We start from the raw sequence: 19954 nt of genomic DNA on the forward strand, positions 1-19954 counted from the left end.
AACATGAAAAGGGACGTTCACCTGTGTGAATTCTCTGGTGTACGAGAAGGTGTTCTTTCTTAGTGAAGCACTTCCCGCACTCGGAACATGAAAAAGGACGCTCGCCCACGTGACTTTTCTGGTGCGTATGAAGGTGTTGCTGCTGAATGAAACATTTCCCGCACTCCGAACATGAAAAAGGACGCTCGCCCGTGTGGCTCCTCTGGTGTATGAGAAGGTGTTCTTTCTTAGTGAAACATTTCCCGCACTCGGAACACAAAAAAGGACGCTCTCCCGTGTGTATTTTCTGGTGTCTGAGAAGTTCCCCTTTCCTACTGAAACATTTCCCGCACTCTGAACAAGAAAAAGGACGCTCGCCCGTGTGAATTCTCTGATGTATGATGAGGTTTTGTTTTGTGGTGAAACATTTCCCGCACTCCGAGCATGAAAAAAGACGCCCACCTGAGGGACCTCTTTGCTGTTTCGGTAGTTCTCTGTTTTTACTGTAAGATTCATTACAAACTAAAGATGACAATGAAAGCTCTATGGTCTTACTTCCATCACATAAAGAAGACTCCATGGGATTGGTTGGATGTGACAATCCAACCGCATTGTGAGATCTCAGATCACTATGTGAAGTCATAATATGGGATTTATCAGAAGGTTCCTCAGGATTAGAAGGATCCATTGATCTTAGGTGGACATCTGAAGTCATATTATGGGATTTATCAGAAGGTTCCTCAGGATTAGAAGGATCCATTGATCTTAGGTGGTCATCTGAAGTCATAGTATGGGATTTATCAGAAGGTTCCTCAGGATTAGAAGGATCCATTGATCTTAGGTGGTCATCTGAAGTCATATTATGGGATTTATCAGAAGGTTCCTCAGGATTAGAAGGATCCATTGATCTTAGGTGGTCATCTGAAGTCATAGTATGGGATTGATCAGAAGATCGCCCATGATTAGAAGGATCCATTGATCCCTCCAGATGGTAAGGTCTGTGATGTGCGGTTGGAGGAATGGGATCTTCTCCTGGAGAACATTGTGTGATGTCACCTTCTTCTGCCTTCAAATCTGGAGACAAAATTGGATCTCCTTCCAAGGTTTTTAGAACAAAATGTCCATCTGTAGGATAAGATTTTAAATAAAGGATTAAAAATATTTTTCGAGGTCTTACATTCAGGAGTCATATATATATTGGTCCACCACTAACAAGTCTCTCGGAGCTCCAGCATAGAATTGGGTACAATCTTTACAGCAAACTACGAATACAAACCACATAAAGGATACAATACATCCAAACCACACCGAGTAACAGGATTTGTGCATTGATGACCAGGAAAGAGCTACGTGTTCAGTCTGAATGTTAGCTATTTATTATGGGACTTCCAGATTCCAATAAGCCCCCATCCTCAGACCCCCAAAACCACAGGGCCAGGGTTGTGGGGTAAAGGCCCTTGTTCTCATCAGTGTGGGGACAACGTGCCAGGCACCCCCCATTTTGAAGCCATGTGGCCTGATATGGTTCAGGTTCAGAAGTGGGGGGGGGGGGGGGGGGCGCGCTTATCGCCGCTCCCCCCCTTCCCTGGCCAGCCGGGCTGCATGCTTGGATTAAGGATCTGGTATGGATTTTTAGGATTCTTCTTTATTATTTGTACATTTATGACATTGGAACAGTGAGAATGGAGATAGACCTACCTCCACCTCATCTCTTGGAAACATGACAACATACTGAAGAACATGGGATGGACCACTCAAAAGGTGTATAGTAGGTACTAAATATGGGAGGTCTTCAAGGATGGTTACTGACATTACTTAAGAGTGTCCCGTAATATTTGGATTTGTACATTGATGACATTGTAACTGTAATAATGAAGATGGGCCTTCTTCCACCTCATCTTATAAAAACATGACAACATACCGAAGAACATGGAATGGACACTCAAAAGGTGTATAGTAGGTACTAAATATGGGAGGTCTTCAAGGATGGCTACTGACATCACTTAAGAGTGTCCCGTAATATTTGGATTTGTACATTGATGACATTGTAATAATGAAGATGGGCCTTCTTCCACCTCATCTTATGGAAACATGACAACATAACTGAAGAACACGGAATGGACCACTCATATGGTGGACACATGAGTCTTTCTGTGCTGCCCCTGATGTCAATGACTTCCATTCTTTTTCTGCTGTAGGTTTAAGATCGTGTTTCTTTATTCTCTCTGAGGTGAACACACTCAATATTTGTCTTTTTCAACCCATCTAACAATGTCAATACATATTTTATTCTCCTAGAAATAAAATACAATGTTTCTGTATTTATTAATTACTTACTTGTGTCCATTAGGAGAGAAGATTCCTCCTGTTTACTTTCCATAATCATCTCCCCCTCCTCCATAGACTTCTGATCTCCAATCACCAACCTCTCTTCTTCTTCCTCTTTAACCTCAACTTTGATGTCTTTCAGATCTTCACCCTAAACCCCAGAAGATGATAGAATACTTTTAGAAATAGGAGTAAAGAATACAATGAAGAATGTCCTCTCATTGAAATTATTTTGTCCAGTCCCATCTACCTGAGCATTCTCTTTATAATTGGTGGAATCCCGGGAATACAGAGGACCTCCCTCCTCCATAGACTGCTGATCTTCACTCACCAATCTCTCTTCTTCTTCTTTTACCTTAACTTTGATGTCTTTCAGTTCTTCAGCCTAAATCCCAAATATGATATAATATATTTGTGAAAAGGAACAAAAATTACATAGAAGTATGTTCTCTCATAGTTTAAGATCTACATTCTCAGTCCCACCTACCTGATGATGGTGAGGGATGGTGTGACCTTCCTGTGTGGAATCCCAGGAATACAGAGGACGGGGACATCTCTCTGGTGGGTTCCCATTACTGGATCCATCTGTAGGAAACACACACACTGACTGAATACATTGTTTCTATGTGTTTATCGGATGATGGGGGATCTAGGTGGACCCTCCGTACTGCTCTCTCCTTTACAATAAAGTCTCCTCTTACCCGGTGATGTGAGGGGCGGCTGATTGTCCATCATGACGTCCTTGTAGAGATCCTTGTGTCCTTCTAAATACTCCCACTCCTCCATGGAGAAATAGACAGTGACATCCTGACACCTTATAGGAACCTGACACACACAATGATACAGTCACCATCCAGACACATCCCTTGTCTGTTACTGGATAATGTCCCAGAATTCCCGGCACCGCTCACCTCTCCTGTCAGCAGCTCCATCATCTTCTTGGTGACTTCTAGAATCTTCTTCTCATTGTTTCTCTTGGGTTTCATTGAATGAGGTGGAGGCACTATGATTGTTAAATGGTCACTTGCCTCCACTGGAGGGCACCTCTGTTTGTAAGAAGCAACAACAATGTCAGGTTACCCTCCCAGAATCCTCCTCACCTCTCCGGTCAGGTCTGTGTTTTATTAATATAGATAAGAGTGATGTCATGTGACCTCCCAGAATCCTCCTCACCTCTCCGGTCAGGTCTGTGTTTTATTAATATAGATAAGAGTGATGTCATGTGACCTCCCAGAATCCTCCTCACCTCTCCGGTCAGGTCTGTGTTTTATTAATAGAGATAAGAGTGATGTCATGTGACCTCCCAGAATCCTCCTCACCTCTCCGGTCAGGTCTGTGTTTTATTAATAGAGATAAGAGTGATGTCATGTGACCTCCCAGAATCCTCCTCACCTCTCTCTGGTCAGGTCTGTGTTTTATTAATAGAGATAAGAGTGATGTCATATGACCTCCCAGAATCCTCCTCACCTCTCCGGTCAGGTCTGTGTTTTATTAATAGAGATAAGAGTGATGTCATGTGATCTCCCAGAATCCTCCTCACCTCTCCGGTCAGGTCTGTGTTTTATTAATAGAGATAAGAGTGATGTCATGTGACCTCCAAGAATCCTCCTCACCTCTCCGGTCAGGTCTGTGTTTTATTAATAGAGATAAGAGTGATGTCATGTGACCTCCCAGAATCCTCCTCACCTCTTGGGTCAGGTCTGTGTTTTATTAATAGAGATAAGAGTGATGTCATGTGACCTCCCAGAATCCTCCTCACCTCTCCGGTCAGGTCTGTGTTTTATTAATAGAGATAAGAGTGATGTCATGTGACCTCCCAGACTCCTCCTCACCTCTCCGGTCAGGTCTGTGTTTTATTAATAGAGATAAGAGTGATGTCATGTGACCTCCCAGAATCCTCCTCACCTCTCCGGTCAGGTCTGTGTTTTATTAATAGAGATAAGAGTGATGTCATGTGACCTCCCAGAATCCTCCTCACCTCTCCGGTCAGGTCTGTGTTTTATTAATAGAGATAAGAGTGATGTCATGTGACCTCCCAGAATCCTCCTCACCTCTCCGGTCAGCAGGTAGATGATCTCCAGAGTGAGGTTTAGTATCTGCTCAGTTATTGGACGCCAGTCCTCCTCCATCCCTATTGATGTGATCATGGGATACATGCAAGTTCTCTGCAGACAGATAATATAGTAGTTTGGCTCATCATTATAACTTATAGACTAGTAGAGATTCTTTGTAAACCTTCCTAAAACAGAGGAACATCTGTGGATCCCCAAGTGGCAAAACATGACCCCACACGGGTGTACGGTATTGCATGCACTGTGTGAACGGGGCCGTACACAGCAACACCCGGCTTTAAAATTAACAACCAAGAAATGCTGCAAATGAGAATCAGGGGGGTATGGAAGCCGGGCAAACGGACTGGGCGTGCTACACCTGTCCTAACTACTTTGATGACATTTTTTGTCGTGTGTAGCACGTCCATTGTTATTATTGATTTTATTATGGTAGCTAAGAGTTCTATTTATACCAATATCATACATCCATATAGGGGAATATATGGCTCTATTTTTAGGATAGATCTATGTACATATTAAAAAAAATAACCTAAGTGTGTATCATCATCTGCTGGAGATAAAAGAGGGGGGCATGACGGGGATTACTGGGTGTAAATAGAAAATTAGATCTTATTACCTCCTTCGCTGCCAGTTCCAGTAATGTCTCCTCTCTACTTCCTTCCCACTCACCTCTCACCCGGAACTTCCTGTCTGTATGTGTCATCACTTCCTGTCTGTACCTGACATCACTTCCTGTTGTTGCGTTTCACTGTATACACAAGACCACCACCTTGCGTTGAATATAAATACTGCAGTCTACGTTACGTTCCATAATTTTGCCCTCTGCCTCACGGTCCATTCTTCTATCAGGTTACATCGATGATTACACACACAGATTATACTTTACCTCAAATCCAGACAATAAAGAATGAATTGGGAAAAAAAATAATTCTGTGGCACTCTAAGCTACGCATTTTATAAATGACTCTTCCTTTACTGACATGCTGTGTCTGAACTGTCTCTCAACTGTCATATTTCAGACTCCATCATCACTGACCCATAGAGTTGCCACCTCATTCCTTTAATCCCGAGCACATATGAATTACACAGGTTCTGAGGCTGAATAAGGTGGTAATTAAACTCACTTGGTGCCTTATCTGCATTAAATTAGCCTCAGAACCCGTGTAATTCATATGTGTTCAGGTTTAAAGGGATGAGGTGGCAACCCTACTGTCCCCTGTTGGTCAAACCCCCAAGCATATATTGAATACCTCTCGACAACGTGGTATTTGTAATGGCTTCATGTATGTAGGAAGGAGCCACCATACGGCACCACCGCCTTGGCAGCAAGGGGGAACCCATTTCAAATATGCTTCCAGCCCCACTACAGTAGAGATAATTATTGTGCGAGTTGTCTCCCTATTATGGCCAAGTATCGGTTAACCCCACTGGGTCTCACACAAGGACAGCGTCATCTTGTCAGCTGGTGACCTTGATCTGTTCCTACCTGTCCCAGCACTGGACTTCAGAGCAGAGGCGTCAATACAATCTTCAGGGCAAGAAACCATGAAGGGCCCCCTTGACCACGTCCCAAGGCCCTTTCCATCAGTCCCAGGGCCCTTCCTTTCGAACCCAGGGCCCTTCTCAGCAGCAGGAACCTTTCAGATGTTCTGCAGCAGGCCCCCTTTCTGCGATCTTGGGGCACCCCACAGTGGCGGAATGTCAGGGCCTAGTCGCAAGTGGGACCCTGGTAGTTTCACCACTGACTTTACTATTACTAGGGGGGGCATTTTGAAGGATGTAAGGGGGACCTCTGGAAGATGTAAGGGGGAACTCTGGAGTGCTCCCTTAATGTCTCCAGAGTGCACCCTAACATCCTCCGCAGTGCTCCACTACACTCCTGCACTGTGGTGGAACGCCAGTGCCCAATCACAAGTGCAAACTTTGTGACCCTGGTAGTTACTGCTTCAGAGACCTTTTGAGTTTAACAGTGTAGAACACTATGGTGGATATTTACTAAAACTGGTGCACACAGAATCGGGTGCAGCTGTGCAAAGTAACCAATCCACTTCTAAATTCAGCTTGTTCAATTAGGCTTTGGCGTTAAAACCTGGAAGCTGATTGGTTACTATGCACAGCTGCACCACATTCTGTGTGCCCCCAGGTTTAGTAAATCCCCCCAACTATCCACCACCAGTTCTCCAGCACAGGACACTTGTCTTTCTCCAACCTGTAGGCATGGAATGGGCAAGGATATACATTTCAATTGCGAGGTCTTCTTTCTTCTGTGGTCCAAGCCCTGCTCCTTGGAAGGTTCTGTACCGCAGCGGCCCTAAGATAAGGACCCATCTCTGAGAAGGGCATAACTAGGCTGACAGAACGCTACTCTTCCGACTGGAACCCTCTATCACAGGTCACCACGTTCCCCATCGCGAACTGGCTTGTCACGGTCTAGTCTGAAATTTTCTGTGTGTAAAATTCTTACCCCCTTGCAGCAATGGTTCTGATAGGTCTGTGATTCCATTCACATGTGCTGCTGGCTCCTGAGTTCACCTATGGGCGTTGCCTGCTCTACTGTGGATTTATATCCATTTCCCTTCTATCACTTCCTGGCCCGCCTCCCAGTTTGCTTCCCTATGTAGCACCCTGATGGTTAGGCAGGGTTGCTAGTAAATTTACCTGCCATGTATAGTTGCCTTGGCCAATTGTTAGGGATCAATTGACCTCACCCTAAGTATGGAATTGCTGCACTTCCGGTTTCTGCACTTCAGGTACCCGGCCACTGGGTGGCCAGGTACCTGATGACATTAGATAAGACAACAGCGATGCAAGGAAAGATTAGGAGTATATGGGGTGTCTCAGCCAATGGGCAGGGGTTTTCCTGGCCCCTTAGCCTGCTCGGAGAACCTATATATTTAGGTGGAGTCAGGTGATCAGGGTTCTGTGCCACCTGGACAGCTGTCTGGGTGGACATGTTGTTGGCTGGCCGGGCTGCTAGGCCAAGGTTCCCGAGTACATCTAGCTGCTAGGCTGTCTGAGGGCCTATCCAGAAGCAAGAGAGCAGCATAGGGTTGGGACTGTGGCTTGCAGTCCAACCAGAAGTGATGGTTCTGACGGCCGGAAACTTCAGCAGGTGCCAAGCCAGGGACCCAGCCAGTGGGGTGAGGGTTGAGGAGTATCTGGAGTGCCAAGCCAGGAACCCAGCAGGGAAGCGGGGGGGGGGGGGGGACGCTTGAGGAAGATACTGAGTAGGACGACTGGAAGAGCTCATGGGGCTCAGTGGCAGTGAACCAACAAGTTTAGTGAGAGAGACTGGGAGCTCAGTGGGCTGAGAATCTACAAGAAGTTATCGTAGGAGGAGTAAAGGAGTTTATTGCAACTTGTTTTAGGAACTGTTATAAGACTGTTGCCATAGGAGACAGCGCTCCCACACATGCAGATGTGGTGTCTTGCTGGATGCCTTTCCCTGCATGGCTGTTTAGCTTAGAAATCTCAGAGTCTGCAAATTAACATTGCAACTACTAAAGGGTGTCCTGGCCCTGAACCTTCTCTCCCACAGTTCTGTTTAAGAGACAATGAATCTTATTGCATTCAATAAGTGTCTTGCACTACACCCACCATGCCTTGTAACCCGCTCTACAAAGAAGGATGTCAGCTATCCCTAAGTCTAGAGGTTCTCATTAGACCAAAGGAGGCCTGGGACCTTGCTACAACAATAACAAAACGACGCGCTTAGTGCAGCCCAGGTTCCCTGGGCAACTTTCTGTTTTCTCGGAGCTCCTGGTTTGCCTTGTATAACGTGTATTCTGTGCCTGACTTCCCGTGTACCGACCCTGGCTTTGTCTACCATTTTTCGCTTGCCTTCCGCCCACCCTGACATCGGCTCATTTCCCGGTTCCTCTTCTGTCTCCTGCCATCTGTACTCTTCACACCCAAGCGGTCTCCGCATTGTCAGCTGGGCTTACCTGGGAGCCGTGACCTGGATTCAGTTTGCTGCAAGTCCATCCCCACCATCAGGGCCCTGGCAAAGAAGCAGACTGGGGCTTAGGCTCCACGTCCTGTTGAACCCTGAGATGGCTTTCTACAAGGGCTCACTATTATAGGAACCTGACATGGCTGCTCTTCCTTCTATATAACAATATTATTCATTTCATTCACTTACACTTTATTCACCTTTTATATTCACTGGCACACATGAACTCATCTTCATAAAGTGACCAGCCTCCGCAGAACAAATGAATCTGTTTATTGAAGACCGTATCTGGTCATGATATACAATGCATCAACACAGTTCAGTAACAGAGGAACTTTTGCGTCATAAGCATATCACAACAGACTTCTTCACTTCGATGTTACACATGTACGATAACGTCACTGTAACAATCACATGGTAGAGGTAGACACTTGAGAATAGGGCTTAAGCGGTAACAATGGTAATGGCTGAAACAACGGTACACATGCCCTCAGCTTAAACCAGGGTTTTTCAACTAGGTTTCCTCCAGAGGTTGCTAAGGTTTCTTTGAGCAATTTCTGCCTGATAAGTTTCCACTGACGCCATTGATCACTTTAGCTAGCTGTAAGGGGGGGGGATTCTTTTTAATGACCACAAGTGTAAGGGGCATTCTTCCTCAACCAGGGTTCCATGGAATCCTAGGGCTCCTCCAAAGTAGGGTTTCTCAATCAAGGTTCTATGGAATCCTAGGGTTCCACCAGAGTAGGGTTTCTCATTCAGGGTTCCATGGAAACCTAGAGTTTCTCCAGAAGTTGCTAGGGGTTCCTTACTCTCAGATAAGTTCCCACTGACACCATTGATCCTTTTAGCTATCTGTAAGGGTGTAATTCTTCCCAATGACCACAAGTGTAAGGAGCATTCTTCCTCAACCAGGGTTCCAACCGCTTGTTACTGACCTTTGGCTTGTTCCTCGACTATGCTTCTGCTTGATCCCAACCTGCAACCACTCGTTACCGACCTTTAGCTTGTTCCTCGACTACACTTCTGCTTAATTCCAACCTGCAACCACTCGTTAGTACCCTTGAGCTTGTTCCTCGACTATGCTTCTGCTTGATCCCAACCTGCAACTGCTTGTTACTGACCTTTGGCTTATTCCTCGACTATGCTTTTGCTTGATCCCAACCTGCAACCACTCGTTACCAACCTTTAGCTTGTTCCTTGAACTACACTTCTGCTTGATTCCAACCTGCAACCACTCGTTACTGACCTTTAGCTTGTACCTCGACTATGCTTCTGCTTGATCCCAACCTTCAACCACTCAATACCGACCTGTAGCTTACTCCTCGACTATACTTCTGCTTAATCCCAACCTGCAACCACTCGTTAGCGCCCTTTAACTTGTTCCTTGACTATGCTTCTGCTTGATCCCAACCTGCAACCGACCTTTGTCCTGTTTACGGACTACGTTTCTGCTTGATCCCTACCTGCTTTTTCTACTGAACTCTGGCTTGCTCACCTCCTGGTGGGGCGATCCTGAGGGCGGCGACCTGGTACTAAGACACAGCACTAACACCATCAGGAGCTCTAGCGAATACCGTTTAGAACCTTCACTCCACACCTAGGGTGAGCTTACATCATCTGCCAGGGGGACCTGCTTGTATACCTATCCTGCTGGTCGGTGGGAGCCTCTCTACTGCTATAGCTACTGGTCTCTGACCCTGACCCCTGCTTGTGACAATGGGGCACCATTTGGGTCTATTCTCTTAGTAAAGGGGTTTGATCAAAGGCTTGGAGGGATAACAAAAGTCCCCTTGGTTTGCTTTTATCACTTGCGATCAAGGTCTGTATATCTGATGGACCTACTATGATGGACTCCAATCCTCGCTGCTGAATTTTTAATGGATTATGAAGAATGGAAAAAAAATCGGAATGGGGGCACCCCAATGTGAGAAAGACAAGAGCACTCAGATCTCACCACAGGGGTCTACAGGAAGAAGTGGAAAACAGGAAGAGACTTCGTCAGGTAGACTTCACCTGTAAATGAAGTGCCACTTTTGCCAGTATGTATACTACATTTGTTCTATGTATAGAACTGTTCCACCTGTTAATTGCCACCATACAGTTCTCAGCTAGAGTTGGGCGAACATTTCGAGCAAAGCAAAAGTGTGGCCCAAACATCGCCTGTTTGGCGAACACCCAAATTTACAGGGTGCTCGGGGGGATGTCCCTCCCCCCACCCCACCGCCCCACAATGCCCAAAGGGCCTGGTATAGATTGAGGGGGGGGGGGGGGGGAACCACCACGCTATTCTTTTTAAACATTTTTCTATTGCCGGCAATTTAATTTCTTTTCTTTAAAAATGTTAGTTTTGCTGCAGCAGGTTCTATACATGGTACAGATGCACCACTTTACAAGCAGACTAAGGGGATCCTCCAGGCACTATATTTAAAGGAATTTTTCATTTTTATTTATTTTATTTTATTTCACTTTAAACATCATTAAAATCATTGCTTCTTTAAAAACAATCTTTTAAAAAAAAAAAAGAAACTTGCATTGACACATGTCCCCCAGGGCAGGTACCCGTGCCCCCATGCCCTTTTTATGGCCAATAACTTGGATATAAGCCTTCAAAATGGGGATTTGGGCCCCAAAGGACTTCAATAGGGTTTGTGGTTCAGGTCGGAACTTTTGCGGTGTTCGAGAGTTCTGGCGCGACCTGAACCAGCGGGTGTTTGGCCAACTCTATTCTCAGAAGCATCATTTGGTGTGAATCTGGTTAGATTTCCTTGGTGTGTAAAGCATTTCCCGCACTCTGTGCATGAGAAAGGATGCTCACCGGAGTGAAGTTTATGTTTCTTAAGGTTTCCCTCCTCAGTAAAACATTTTCTGAACTCTGTACATGAGAAAGGGCGCTCCTCCGTGTGACATCTCTGGTGTCTACGAAGGCTTATTTTCCAAGTGAAACACCTTCCCCACTCCGTGTGAATTCTCTGGTGCGTAAAAAGGTGTTGTTGCTGAATGAAACATTTCCCGCACTCCGAACATGAAAAAGGACGCATCATTTGGTGTGAATCCTCTGATGTCTAATTACATTTCCTTGGTTTGTATAGCATTTCCCGCACTCCGAACATGAGAAAGGACGCTCGCCTAAGTGAAGTTTCTGGTGTTTGAGAAGGTTTCCTCTCTCGGTAAAGCATTTCCCGCACTCGGTACAGGAGAAAGGGCGCTCCCCCGTGTGGCTCCTCTGGTGTCTACGAAGGCTTATTTTCCAAGTGAAACATTTCCTGCACTCCGAACATGAAAAAGGACGCTCGCCGGTGTGAATTCTCTGGTGCGTATGAAGGTGTTGTTGCTGAATGAAACATTTGCCACACTCCGAACAGGAGAAAGGACGCTCGCCCGTGTGACTCCTCTGATGTTTAAGGAGGTGTTCTTTCTTCGTGAAGCATTTCCCGCACTCCGAACATGGAAACGGACGCTCGCCCGTGTGAATTCTCAAATGGATGAGGAGGTTTTGTTTTGTGGCGAAACATTTCCCGCACTCTGAACAGGAAAAAGAACGCTCGCCCGAGGGAGTTCTCCGCTGTTTGCGACGGGCTTTGTTTTTACTTCGGGTCTTTTTACGAAAAGAATGCTCTCCCAGGAGATCAGGAGATTCCTCAGGATTAGAAGGATCCAATGATCTTAGATGGACATCTGAGGTCATAGTATGGGATTTCTCAGAAGGTTCCTCAGGATTAGAAGGATCCATTGATCTTAGATGGACATCTGAAGTCATAGTATGGGATTTATCAGAAGGTTCCTCAGGATTAGAAGGATCCATTGATCTTAGATGGACATCTGAAGTCATAGTATGGGATTGATCAGAAGGTTCCTCAGGATTAGAAGGATCCATTGATCTTAGATGGACATCTGGAGTCATAGTATGGGATTTATCAGAAGGTTCCTCAGGATTAGAAGGATCCATTGATCTTAGATGGACATCTGAGGTCATAGTATGGGATTTATCAGAAGGTTCCTCAGGATTAGAAGGATCCATTGATCTTAGATGGACATCTGAAGTCATAGTATGGGATTGATCAGAAGGTTCCTCAGGATTAGAAGGATCCATTGATCTTAGATGGACATCTGGAGTCATAGTATGGGATTTATCAGAAGGTTCCTCAGGATTAGAAGGATCCATTGATCTTAGATGGACATCTGAAGTCATAGTATGGGATTTATCAGACGATTCCTCAGGATTAGAAGGATCCATTGATCCCTCCAGATGGTAAGGTCTGTGATGTGTGGTTGGAATAATGGGATCTTCTCCTGGAGAACATTGTGTGATCTCATCATCTTCAGACTTGAAATCTGGAGATAAATTTGCATCTCCTTCCAAGGAATTCGGAAGAAAGCGTCCATCTGTAAGAAAACACATATTTAAAAAGAATTAAAAATATTTTTCCGAGTCTTACATTCAGGAGTCATATTTGTTGGTCCACCACCAAGAAGTCTTGGAGCTCCAGCAAGGAATTGGGTGTAAGAAACAATTTTTAAATAAAAAATAAAAAAAATTCTGCTACATATTTTTGGTAAAAAAATCCCAATAAATCGTATATTGATCGGTTTGGTTTACGTGAAAGTTAAAGCGTCTACAAAATATGAGATATATACTGGAATTCTTTCTATACTAGTAATAGTGGTGAACAGCGACTTATAGCGGGACTGCTACATTGCGGTGGACAATCAGACACCAACTGACACTTTTGACACATTGTGGGAACCAGTGACCCTAATACAGTGATCAGTGATAAAAAATATGCACTGTCACTGTACTAATGACACTGGCTGGGAAGAGGCCACCTAAAAGTAGAAGCTCCTGTTATCTGCCCCCCCCCCCCTCCAGTGCCACATTTGGCACCTTTCGGGGGGAGGGGGGGCGGGTACCTGTTTTTGACAGGTACCCTTTCCGACTTCCGAGAGATCTCGCAGCCCTTCTTCTTTCCTCCGCCGCCGGGCCATTCAGAAAGCGCAGCTCCATCCAGTGTGTCTCCTCGCCGATCAGCAGGTGTCGGTGGTCCTCTATTGGCCGGCACCCACCGATTGGCTGTGGCTAATCAGAGTACAAGTGGCGCGTACGAGGAGCAGAATCATGTATATATCCGTGACTCCACACAGCCGGCCCGTACTACTGTAGAAGTAAAGCTACAATAGGGCGGTGGATAATTGAAGGGAAGTGGTTTGCCTTTGTATATGGAAAGAGTTCTCTTCTGTAAGAGCTGTAAAAAAAATGTATATAGTCTTCCACAAGGACTCCGTCTACCTGGCTTAGTATATTACTGTAAAATTGTGTTTCTGTATATACACTCATTGGCCACTTTATTAGATACACCTGTTCAATCGCTCGCTAACACAAATTGGTAATCAGCCAATCACATGGCAGCAACTCAATGCATTTGGGCATCTAGACCTGGTGAAGACAACTTGCTGAAGTTCAAACCGAGCATCAGAATGGGGAAGAAAGGGGATTGAAGTGACTTTGAACATGGCATGGTTGTTGGTGCCAGACAGGGCTGGTCTGAGTATTTCTGGGATTTTCACACACAACCATCTCTTTACAGAGAATGGTGGGAAAAGAGAGAAAATATCCAGTGAGCGGCAGTTGTGTGGAGGAAAATGCCTTATTGAGGTCAGAGGAGAATGGGCAGACTGGTTCCAGATGATAGAAAAGCAAAAGTAACTCAAATAACCACTCGTTACATCCAAGGTATGCAGAATACCATCTCTGAACGCACAACACATCCAACCTTGAAGCAGAAGGGCTACAGAAGACCACACCGGGTGCCACTTCTGCCAGCTAAGAACAGGAAAATGAGGCTACAGTTGGCACAGGATCACCAAAATTGGACAATAGAAGATTGGAAAAACGTTGCCTGGTCTGATGAGCCTCAATTTCAGCTGTGACATTCAGATAGTAGGGTCAGAATTTGACGCATGGATCCATCCTGCCTTGTATCAGCGGTTCAGGCTGGTGGTGGGGGTGTAATGGTGTGGGGGGGATGTTTTCTTGGCACACTTTGGGCCCCTTAGTACCAATTAAACATGGTTTAAACTCCACGTCCTACCTGAGTATTGTTGCTGACCATGTCCATCCCTTTATGACTACAGTGTCCCCATCTTCTGATGGCTCCTTCCAGCAGGATAATGCACCATGTCACAAAGCTCCAATCGTCTCACCACTTGACAATGAGGTCACTGTACTCCAATGGCCTACACCCTCACCACATCTCATCCAATAGAGCACCTAGTGGAGATTGGCATCATGGATGTGCAGCCGACAAATCTACAGGAACTGTGTGATGTTATCATGTCACTATGGACCAAAATCTCTGAGGAACGTTTCCAACACCTTGTTGTATCTATTCCACCAAGAATGAAGGCAAAAGGGGGTCCAACCTGCTACTAGCAAGGTGGACCTAATAAAGTGGTGGGTGAGTGTATATGCTCTCTAATGTCTGTTGGAAAAGCAATATTAAATGTTGGTATATAAAATTATCTTTTCCGGATCAAGAAGGAATTATTTTATCCCTGTTGGAGCAAAGTGGGCCAACTCTAGCTGAGTTTTCTACCTTCTTCTGGATCTGCTGTAAGTTTAGGATTGGGGTGAACGTGCTTCATATACATCTTTTTCAGTCCATGTAAATCCATACTTTATACTCATAGAAGCGAAACAAAAATGTGAACTGTTTCTGGATTGATTTATTACTTACTTGTGTCCATGTGTAGAGAAGGTTCCTCTTGTTTAATCATCTCCCCCTCCTCCATAGACGGCTGATCTTCAGTCACCAACGTCTCTTCTTCTTCCTCTTTAACCTCAACTTTGATGTCTTTCAGTTCCTCACCCTAAACCCCAAAGATGAAAAAACATAATATCTGGAAAAGTCACAGCTAATAATAAGATATAGATAGAAGAATATCATGTCATAGAGCTATTTTTGAGTTATTTTTGCCAAGTCCCATCTACATGGTCATTCTCCATACAGTTGTGATCTTCCTGGGTGGAATCCCGGGAATACAGAGGACCGCTCTCATCCACAGACTGCTGATCTCCACTCACCAACATCTCTTCTTCTTCCTCTTTAATGGTGATATCCTTCATTTGTTCATCCTACACCCCAAAAAGAGAATGTTTTAGTATCAGGGGATCACATAGAAGAATGTCCTCTCATTAAATTCGAGGTTTTTTTTGCCCAGTCCCATCTACCTGATCATTCTCTGTAGAGTTCTTCAGGTTCCACCCAGGAACATCATAACACAGTGGACCTCTCTCCTCCATAGACTGCTGATCTCCACTCACCAACATCTCTTCTTCTTCTTCTTTTACCTCAACTTTGATGTCTTTCAGTTCTTCACCCTAAACCCCATGGATGATAGAAACATTTATAAAAATAAACAAGAGATTACATAGAAGAACATCCTCTCATGGCTTAGAATACATTTTAAGGTCTACTCTACCTCATGATGGCGAGGGATGGTGTGACCTTCCTGTGTGGAATCCCGGGAATACAGAGGACGGGGACATCTCTCTGGTGGATTCCCATTACTGGATCCATCTGTAGGAAACACACACACTGACTGAATACATTGTTTCTATGTGTTTATCAGATGATGGGGGATCTAGGTGGACCCTCCGTACTGCTCTCTCCTTTACAATAAAGTCTCCTCTTACCCGGTGATGTGAGGGGCGGCTGATTCTCCATCATGACGTCCTTGTAGAGATCCTCGTGTCCTTCTAAATACTCCCACTCCTCCATGGAGAAATAGACAGTGACATCCTGACACCTTATAGGAACCTGACACACACAATGATACAGTCACCATCCAGACACATCCCTTGTCTGTTACTGGATAATGTCCCAGAATTCCCGGCACCGCTCACCTCTCCTGTCAGTACAACCCCGAGACAGATTTATGGACAGTTGGATAAATGGCTCTATATTTAGGATGTATCTAGTCCATAAACCAGAGGCTCTGGATGGACAGTTGGATAAATGGTTCTATATTTAGGATGTATCCGGTCTATAAACCAGAGGCTCTGGATGGACAGTTGGATAAATGGTTCTATATTTAGGATGTATCCGGTCTATAAACCAGAGGCTCTGGATGGACAGTTGGATAAATGGTTCTATATTTAGGATGTATCCGGTCTATAAACCAGAGGCTCTGGATGGACAGTTGGATAAATGGTTCTATATATAGGATGTATCCGGTCTATAAACCAGAGGCTCTGGATGGACAGTTGGATAAATGGTTCTATATTTAGGATGTATCCGGTCTATAAACCAGAGGCTCTGGATGGACAGTTGGATAAATGGTTCTATATTTAGGATGTATCCGGTCTATAAACCAGAGGCTCTGGATGGACAGTTGGATAAATGGTTCTATATTTAGGATGTATCTGGTCTATGAGAAGAAAAACAAATTATAAACACCAATAATTTACACATATTTCATATAAAGCATCATGTGCTGGAGATAAAAGACATCACAGTGACTATGGAGGAAGAGGATGGACAGGACGGGGGGGTTACTGGGTATAAATAGAAAACAATCCCTCCACCCCTCTCTGCCAATCTCTACACCGGCTTCCCATTGCCCAACAAATAAAATTCAAAACACGAACAATAACATACAAAGCCATATAAACTCTGCCTTGAGCTACATCTCCAATCTTGTCTCCAAATATCACCCAACCCGTCCTCTCCGCTCCTCCCAAGACCTCCTGCGCTCTAGCTCCCTTGTCTCCTCCCCCCATGCTCGTCTACAGGAGTTCTGCAGAGCCTCTCCCATCCTTTGGAACTCACTACCCCAATCTGTCCTGTTATCTCCTACTCTGTCCATCTCCTACGCGATCCCCGAAAACTCATGTCTGCAGGGAGGCCTATCCTGCCTCCATCTAACAACCGAATCTTCTACTTCCCTCAACAGTTCATCCCTCTCAGTTACTACCTTTTGTTTTACCAGCCCCTTCCTATTAGATTGTAAGCTCACAGGATTAGGGTCTTCCTAATCTTCTTGCATTGAATTTTATTGTTGCTGTATTGTCTCCCTTTATATTGTAAAGCACTACTGTTGGCCCTGTATAATAATAGTAATAATAATACTATCCTATTACCTCCTCTGCTGCCAGCTCCAGCAATATCTCCTCTCTACTTCCTTCCCACTCACCTCTCACTTCCTGTTTATACTCTGACATCACTGCATATCTTCCATAGAGACTTCCTGTCTGTACCTGACATCACTTCCTGCTTTTGCGTTCCATTGAAAAAAACATGAGATCACCACCTTGTGTTGATAAGAAGTAGTGTAGTCTACGTTATGTTCCATCATTTTCGCCGACGGACTTGTGGCCCATTCTTCTATTAGGTTACAGTTGATTACACCTCCAGATCAAATCCAGACAATAAAAGATCCTGACACAAAAATCTTCAGTTTGATAGAGTTTTATTATTTATAAATGAAAAACAAAAGAACGAAAAAAAATGTAAAAACCTGAACCGTGAAATACAACATATGAGGGTGAATCACAAAGCTTTAATACAAGTTAGAAGGATCGGTATTTTAACCATTTGACCGGAACTTTCAAATCTCAGTGAACTTTTTGTGGATACATTTTAACATTATTATTAACAAAGTAACAATTAAAAGACCTGACAAGAAGGTCCATTGCTTTAGAGCAGTGGTCTTCACACTGTGGTCCGCGGGCTGAATGTGGCCCTTTGCTTGCCTTTATCCGGCCCTCGGGGGCCCTGTTCCTCCTAATGACATCAACAATGGGGTACTATTCCTTCCAATGGCACCACTAATGGGATATTATTCCTTCCAATTCCACTACCGATGGGGTACTATTCCTTCCAATGGCACCACCAATGGGATACTATTCCTTCCAATGGCACCACCGATGGGGTACTATTCCTTCCAACGGTACCACTGATGGGGTACTACTCCTTCCAATGGCACCACCGATGGGGTACTATTCCTTCCAATGGCACCTCCGATGGGGTACTATTCCTTCCAATGGCACCACTGATGGGGTACTATTCCTTCCAATGGCACCACCGATGAGGTACTACTCCTTCCAATGGCACCACCGATGGGGTACTATTCCTTACAATGGCACCACCGATGGGATACTATTCCTTCCAATGGCACCACTGATGGGGTACTACCCCTTCCAATGGCACTACCGATGCGGTACTATTCCTTCCAACGGTACCACCGATGGGGTACTATACCTTTCAATGGCACCACCGATGGGGTACTATTCCTTCCAATGGTACCACCAATGGAAAACTATTCCTTCCAATGGCACCACCGATGGGGTACTATGCCTTCCAATGGCACCACTGATGGGGTACTATTCCTTCCAATGGAACCATCGATGGGGTACTATGCCTTCCAATGGCACCACGATGGGGTACTATTTCTTCCAATGGCACCACCGATGGGGTACAATTCCTTCCAATGATGCCACTAATGAGGCACTATTCCTCCAATACCAATGACAGGGCACTATTCCCTATCCTACTGACCAAGTCTGAGACATTGTTTTTCTCCCACTAACGTTAGGACATTTTCTACTCCCGGGGGGACCACAGTCCGGCCCCTTTAATGGGTGAAGGACAATAAATTGGCCTTTTGCTTAGACAGTTTGGAGACCCCTGCTTTAGAGTATAGAGCCTACCAAGCATGTGCACGTGCAGATGCACGCAGGGTCCTAATTCTGTGGATCGTTCTGCATGCATGCGCATTCCTTTGAACACGGTTTTCCTGACAGCCTGAGGAACCCTGATGGGGTATGGATCACATACTTGCCCATTATGTTGCACTTACCTGCCAAGGAAGCCCATGCTGTCCCCGCTGTGTGGAAGCGTCCATCTTCATCCCTCTTCCTTCCGGGGACGCGGATTCCGGCTCTCTGACTGGCCGGAGTGACGTCATGCGCGCGGGAGCCACGGCACAAGCCCTTTAGAAATGGCCCTTTCTTCAGTGCGCATGCGCCGAGGACGTTGGCGCAAGGGTATATGGTAATTATCTCCTAAACCGTACAGGTTTAGGAGATGTTTCCAGTACCTACAGGTAAGCCTTATTATAGACTTACCTGTAGGTAATAGTGGTTGTACAGGGTTTACAACCGCTTTAACAGATGAAGCCCACCTTGACACTATCTAGGGACTTTGGTGAACAAACTTGGCTACCTGAGGGGGGGGGGCTGCCATCAGCAGGTACCAATTTTCTTATCACTTTTCCTATCCTATGGTGTACCTCGAGATTAACCACTTCAACACTGGGCAATTTCACCCCCTTCCTACCCAGGCCAATTTTCAGCGCTGTCACACTTTGAATGACAATTACACAGTCATGCAACGCTGTACCCATATGGCATTTTTATCATTTTTTTCACACAAATAGAGCTTTCTTTTGGTTGTATTTAATCAATTTTGCTAAACAAATAAAAAAAGACAGGAAATTTTGAAAAAATAAAGATTTTCTTCCTTTCTGCTATAAAATTTTGAAAATAAGTAATTTTTCTCCTTCACTAATGAGGCTGCACTGATGGGTGGCACTGATGGGCACTGATGAGGCTGCACTTATGGGCACT

General features: G+C 45.0%; 2 protein-coding genes across 2 annotated transcripts in view; both read right to left on the minus strand.

Annotated features, from left to right (window-relative positions):
• Nucleotides 1-5074, minus strand: part of LOC141106792 (uncharacterized) — a 62431-nt gene extending 57357 nt beyond the window's left edge. The window contains exons 1-5 of the mRNA XM_073597720.1: nucleotides 4996-5074; nucleotides 4359-4472; nucleotides 3219-3353; nucleotides 3009-3132; nucleotides 2795-2892 (exon numbers count right to left, since the gene is read on the minus strand). Of these exons, the coding sequence (XP_073453821.1) occupies nucleotides 2795-2892; nucleotides 3009-3132; nucleotides 3219-3353; nucleotides 4359-4463 (462 nt within the window). The 5' untranslated portion in view covers nucleotides 4464-4472; nucleotides 4996-5074. The remainder of the gene's footprint in view (nucleotides 1-2794; nucleotides 2893-3008; nucleotides 3133-3218; nucleotides 3354-4358; nucleotides 4473-4995) is intronic.
• A 5544-nt stretch (nucleotides 5075-10618) lies between these two features.
• Nucleotides 10619-17548, minus strand: LOC141106793 (uncharacterized). The gene is made up of 7 exons (XM_073597721.1): nucleotides 17468-17548; nucleotides 16022-16145; nucleotides 15808-15905; nucleotides 15557-15706; nucleotides 15410-15460; nucleotides 15063-15195; nucleotides 10619-12714 (listed from the first exon to the last, which is right to left on the minus strand). The coding sequence occupies exons 1-7, from the start codon at nucleotides 17546-17548 to the stop codon at nucleotides 11369-11371; spliced, it is 1983 nt and encodes a 660-aa protein (XP_073453822.1). The 3' UTR covers nucleotides 10619-11368.
• Nucleotides 17549-19954: the final 2406 nt, after the last annotated feature.

Source organism: Aquarana catesbeiana, linkage group LG08, assembly GCF_042186555.1.
Source record: "Aquarana catesbeiana isolate 2022-GZ linkage group LG08, ASM4218655v1, whole genome shotgun sequence".
Lineage (NCBI taxonomy): Eukaryota > Metazoa > Chordata > Amphibia > Anura > Ranidae > Aquarana > Aquarana catesbeiana.